We start from the raw sequence: 6,374 nt of genomic DNA, 5'->3' as shown, positions 1-6,374 counted from the left end.
TAAGTATTGTGTGTAGTGTAATGGAGTACTAACTCATATTAAGTGTGATGTAATGGTATAAGCATGGTCTGTACTGTAACAAGGTTTTTCAGGTAAATTTATTACAATATTGAAATCATTTGTCTTTTACAGTCATTTAGAAAACCAGATATAAATCAAACCCACACTTCAAAGAAGGGGGTTGTGAAGACTGTTTTACTGCTTTTCTTCCTTCCTCTCTCCCATCACTTTTTTATTAGAAACTATAAATCACAGCATCTTGATACTTTGTGCCAGGCTTAATGCGGATATGTTTTTCTGCCTAATTTTATTTTAATTCTTGTATTCTATACATTTCATATCCATGGCATGTCCATTTCCTAAAATGATGTGTAGTATTATAATCATGAAAATTTGTTTTATAACAAGTAAAGATTTTTAATTTTAATTTTAAAATTTCAATTTGAATTTGTTAAATTTGTTAGAAAAATTTCAAACAACATTTTTGGTGTCTGTTCATTTAATATTACTGGAGCTATTTTCAAAGTTTGTTGATACAGTATTTGAATTAATATGGGTTTAAATTTAAGAAAAAATGGTTTTATTTAAATTACAGGCCCCAAACTACCTTCCGCCAGTAGAAAGAATGTTATACCTACCGAACAGCCTAAAGGAATTCAATCATGTAAGTTATATATTTGCATTTAATAAAAAAAAATCTTGCAACCATTATTATTTTTATCTATGGAAATTTAGGAAGAATATTTGTGGAATAAACAAAAATCAAGTTCTATTCAATATTTATCTTTTATTACATAACAACATGTAATTTTGAAAAGTTATATTTTTGTTTTACAGTTTTCCAAGTCAAAGAGACCTTCCTTGCTCCTCCCCCAAAGCCTAAAGCTTCAACTTCGATGCAACCATGTAAACAGATACCAGGTAGTAGCCTAATATTACTGATTTATGGAGATCTGTTTTGAGAAGAACGTTTCAACAAATTCTAAATGATACATTTAATAAATTGCATAACCCTTGATACATATTATTGATATATTCAGACAAAAATGAAATGAAAGGCAAAATTGTTCTTTTTATATTTAATATGATGTCCATTATTAGACAGTACTTTTTTAAAGTGTATATTAAAGGTGCACATGTCAAATTTACAGGAGTATTGAACTAGTGGTAAGTGATAAATGACACATTTTAACCACCTTTTCCCCCTTCACATCCTTATCCTTACCTGTGTAAAAAGAACTGTTGAAAATTGATTTTTTGGACAGGAAAGCTAGTACATACCGTATTTATCATAGATGCATTATCATACTGTTTCCTTTGTGTTATGTTTCTGTTTTAGACTGAATATGCCATTGTAGAACTGTTAAGCCACATTTCTTTCACCATATTCTGTATTACCTCACATTTCCTGAACCTCATCTATTATTTTGAATCTCTTTTCCATAAATCTGCACATATATACACAGGGGTCAAATATGTTAAAAACTTTAAACTTCTTCGTCTGAATAACCGAAATGACCAGGGTGATGATATTTGGCCAGTAGCATGCTGTGATGAAGGGCTACCAAGTTTGTTCAAATGAATGACCTTGACCCACTTTCAACCTAATGTCCTTGTTCGACTTTCAAGGTCACAGGCGTCATATATTTAAATATTTTAATAGGTTCTTATGAATCAAACACTGATATTCTGTCTGTAGCTGTATTTTAGTCCACTTTTAAGATTACAAGTGTGAGATTAATACCAGGTGAGTGATGCAGGCCGGCCCATTGGGCCTCTTGTAATTTTATTGAATAGTTTAGTATACTTCAGTAAACAAAATATATTTGGTAACATATAAAGCATTATTTCAAACAGTGGTTATATAATGTCTCACTTTGCCATCACAAAGTTTAGAAACATTCAAAATAGAAATGATCTGTCTTACTTACAGATGTCATGGTACTCTGTACTTGTCTTTAAAAAAACGTGAAATATCCGATGGAAATATCATCTAAATTAATATAAACTTTGTACATGCATGAGTAAACAGTTAAACTCATATATATATATATCTATACACCGATTCTGATGGATATATAGTTACAGAACGAAAATAGTTATATGAAACAATTGTAATGTGCATGCAACTGTAGTAAAATGTGATTATGAAAAAAAGTTGAATAAAAATAAAATAAAAAAAAGTTTAGAAACAGAATACTCTTATATGATAGTGACGACTGTCAGACAAACGTGTTCTTGTATATGTGGAAGAATAAATCTGTAACGAAAAGTATTTTGCTAATAACTTGCTTGCAGTTTGTACTATTTAACCATCATGCTATGTCAACGTAGTGAAATATATTTATCAAGTTTTCACAAAGCCCTCATTTATTATCTTGCTATATTTGTAGCTCATTCACTGTCGAAGCCTTCCATAGAGTTGTCTCCTGTCACACCACCATCATCTTTGGATAGCTTTGGTATGTGAAATATAAACCTAAAGAATAGTATATATTTTTGTCCTTTATTTCTAGTATGAAACATTGAATTAATAGACATCATAAGCTACATACCTTTTTTAGAATTATATATGAAATTATGAGACAAAATATCAAATGATAAGTGTTTGGTGTTGATATATCCAGATGAATAGTCTGATATGTTAAAAACATATCCTTAGTATAGTGTCAGCTATGACTCCCAGGAAACAAGCTTAAGTGCCTGTTTTTTTTCCAGTTGGTGTGCAGTCTGAGCCTCTACAGGAGTTGGTTCCAGATGGAGTGCAGACTGAACTACAAGAGTCCAGAACTGTTATTTCTGCAACAGGTAAGATGATGTCTGAATCAGACAAGTTGTTTAATATTTATGTTACATGACTATCCCCTTATCTTTATATGTAGAAAATATAACAAGGATTCAATTGATGGTAAGAAGTGATAACAATTTTGTCCCCTCTCTATCACTTCAAGTCTTGAAGCATTTATCAATTAGCCTGCTACAAATGGTCAGCCTATCATATGTTATGTAGAGCCTACAACTTCATTATGTGGGGCCAAGTTCAAGGTCACAATTCCAGGTGAAACTTCAGATTCTTGCTAGTATTTTTCAGGATCTAGTTTATTTGACTTCGGTGAATATACACATAGATTTACATAATTATGTTTCATAATTATTTAAGTTTCTTTGCTTGATATTTAATGAAAATGATAAATAGGTAACTATTATGATTTCTTATTAAAGTATTACATTTATATTTTCAGAGCCTGTGTTGTATGGAAAATGGAAGACCACTTTACCCAGAGTTGACCATCAATGGGTATCGAGGGCGTTTTTTGGCCTGAACTCCAACAATAAATTGGAATTCAAAGCTGAGAAAGTCTGTCAGCTATGGAACTATCCTCCACAGCCAAGTCTCTCAGGAAATACCAGGAACCGAACTGACAGATATTTTGCTCACAGGCTTTTCTTGTGGATGCCGTTAAACATTTGGAGTGTCCAGCTGCTTTGCCCACATGAAGAAGCAGACAACGAATTGTACAGAGGTGTTCTTACAAGAGCTGGGATGCATCAGAAGACCAGACTTGTACTGGACATCGACTGCTTTTACAACATGGCGACAGAGTATCTGCGGTGCTCCAAATGTGGCAAAAAGGTATGTACATAATATTCCATAACTCATGTTCTTACATTTATTATAAGCTATGTTTGAAGAGAAATCAAAATAAAGGCAATGTAGTTACAAATGATGTAATCAAAGTCCTTTCTTTTGCATGTTTCATAATGCTGTAATAAAGATTATCATAGCTGGTCCAAAATTATAACCCCTCTGACAACAATTCATGTTTCATTTCCATAGAGTCATATTCTTTTCTAACAAAGAAATATTGCCCTAAAATGATGACTTCAAGTAATTTTGAACAAAAAACAAATGGTCATTGCCTTCCCAAATAAAATAATTATTCTATAATAGATAATGAGTAATATCAGTTACCTATGTCAATCTCAGAATAATGGTATTTTCTCATAGATGGTTGCCTGGGCCCATAACATTGTCTCCCAACTGGATAGAGACAGGCAACTGCTGTTTCCTGCAATCCTGACTGCAAGGTACTCTTGCGACAAGAAAGTAGTTGGTTTGTTGCGTCAGAGAGGGCTAGGAAACAGCAGCAGTATGGTCAGGAGACAGCTGGAGGAATCACATGGCGACACCTACCTCAGGAATGTCCACCACTACCTGTCAGCATGTAGGACCTTCAAAACTGCTGGCTCTGTAGGGCTGGTGTCTGCCAGTAGCATTGAAGAGCCTCCATCGCTAACTCCGGTACCACGACACAGGTGGCTGATGAAGGTTTACCAGCTAGATGTGGTCAGCGTCTTAACTATGTTAAGGCCTCCATCACATCACTGTTTGGGAATGTAATTAAACTGGACTCCACTAAAAAAATCACGAAAAAGCTAGCAGGTAATGAAGAATTGAAAACATTGTTTGTAATTTATACAGTTCTTTAAAATTCAATTAAAAAACTTTCACTGAAACATATTTTGCTTAAATTCAAAATACAACACCTATAGACCACTATTATAGTTCAAGTTGTTGGACTTCCTAGAAAAAATATCCATGGAAAGCAGATGTCATTTGTCATATATGAAAATCGCCCACTAGTATCTTGAAACCTATTTTCCTTGTTTTATTATCACCTTTTTAATTGATCTATAACCTTTTTGCTTGCATGAAAGACTGACTTATTACACATATTTTTTTTCATTTTCGGAATATTCACTATTCATTCTTTTTGGTTTGCAGGAAGAAGTGCAAAGACTGCCATGTGGGCGACAAATGTGGGTAACGAACATGGACAAGTGATCATGTCTGTCCTCACCGCTAATGAAGGTCAGGGTCTTGCAAACATGATCACTGGACTATGCCAGCGTTACCAGGAAGCGAATGTATCGCCACCACGACTGCTGTATGTCGACAGAGACTGTTGTGACAGTAGTTGTGTGTTGAAGTACTTCAACAACTGGCCATTTCTTCTTGTGAGGTAAAGCAATCAATTCATTGATTATAAGACTTTTGCTAAATTGCAGGTTATAATGCAAGAATACTACTACATGCTTGAATCGTTAGGATATGAAAATCTTTTATATAGATCTTCACTTGGAGAAAATATCAAAATATGTATTTGTTAGATTCTCAAATATAACTTGAATTTGGTTTGAATAAAAACCAAAGTGTGACAAATGTGAAGTTGATTTATTCTAAAATATGTGAATCATAACTGAATAAGTTGAATCATTATGCCTAGTTGTCAGTGTCTCAGAAAGAAAGATCTTGGGATACTTCTTGCAGAATTGTTATGTTATGATTTTTTTAATAGGTTGGACATCTGGCATTTTATGCGAAGACTGTCTATTGGCTGCACAACTGATGCCCATCCATTGTATGGCACATTCATGGGTCGTCTCAGCCAATGCATCTTCGAATGGGAAGAGAAAGACGTTTCGTTGCTGAAGAGGGCAAAGAGGGCCGAGATGATTCAGCATCATATTCCTGATCCGTCAGATGCTGATGTTGTGCGCCACATTAAGTCTCAAGAGTTGGCTTCACACTGCCGAAGGAGAACCAGAGGCACAAAGGAAACAACGACTCTGATTAGTGAGCTAATCCACTCCATGGAGGGAGACAAGGGACTGGACATCCTTGGAGTGCCACTATTGAATACTATAAAGATGCAGGAGATTTGGGCTAAACAGAGTCAACATGTTCCTTGCCTTCAAGATCCTGATGGTGTCCAACTTTACACTAAGGTTTGCACTGTTAGGAAAGGTGGTGTGGAGCTACCAAAGTATCGCTGTGCCAGAGGTTCAACCTCATTGGAAAGTTTTCATCTCCACATGAACAGATTTGTTCCAGGTAAAAGTAACAACATACACTTTTTTGGCACAGGTATATTCAAATGTACATAAATTTGATATTCCAAATACGTCGCACATTATGGAAGCCTTGGTGTTCACTGACAACAATCCATTCATGCTGTGATAAGTTTCATTCTCTAGGTTTCAAGTTACATTATTATGAATAATAATTTGCTTGTAATTGTACTATTACAATCATCAGCTATTATCACTATTATCAGCTATTGTTCATGTCAGCTGATAGCAAATAGAGAAGAAACATTTAGTCTGTGTTATTACCTTAAGGGCAATTAGCAAGTAAAGCAGAGGATTCAAACATTTATGTATAGGCCCTACATATTTTCATTTTTATACATAAATGATATCGTATTGCTGAGACTGTCAGTTAAACCAATGCATAATTTTATCATTGAAAGTATTTTAACTTTCTGCTTACAGGATAACTGAACCTATTCCAAATTTATCTTACAGGTACC

At 34.2% G+C, this 6,374-nt stretch overlaps 1 protein-coding gene across 1 annotated transcript; it reads left to right on the top strand.

The window, feature by feature from the left end:
- Positions 1-1,160: 1,160 nt before the first annotated feature.
- On the top strand, positions 1,161-5,893 carry LOC110441032. The gene is made up of 7 exons (XM_021484132.1): positions 1,161-1,167; positions 2,394-2,462; positions 2,719-2,808; positions 3,243-3,634; positions 4,010-4,444; positions 4,787-5,024; positions 5,361-5,893. The coding sequence occupies exons 4-5, from the start codon at positions 3,455-3,457 to the stop codon at positions 4,400-4,402; spliced, it is 573 nt and encodes a 190-aa protein (XP_021339807.1). The 5' UTR covers positions 1,161-1,167; positions 2,394-2,462; positions 2,719-2,808; positions 3,243-3,454; the 3' UTR covers positions 4,403-4,444; positions 4,787-5,024; positions 5,361-5,893.
- The last annotated feature ends 481 nt before the right edge of the window (positions 5,894-6,374 follow it).

This window comes from Mizuhopecten yessoensis, unplaced genomic scaffold (genome assembly GCF_002113885.1).
Source record: "Mizuhopecten yessoensis strain PY_sf001 unplaced genomic scaffold, ASM211388v2 scaffold715029, whole genome shotgun sequence".
NCBI classification, from domain to species: domain Eukaryota; kingdom Metazoa; phylum Mollusca; class Bivalvia; order Pectinida; family Pectinidae; genus Mizuhopecten; species Mizuhopecten yessoensis.
The sequence above is the reverse complement of the archived record's forward strand: the minus strand, read 5'-3'. Positions and strand labels throughout refer to the sequence as shown.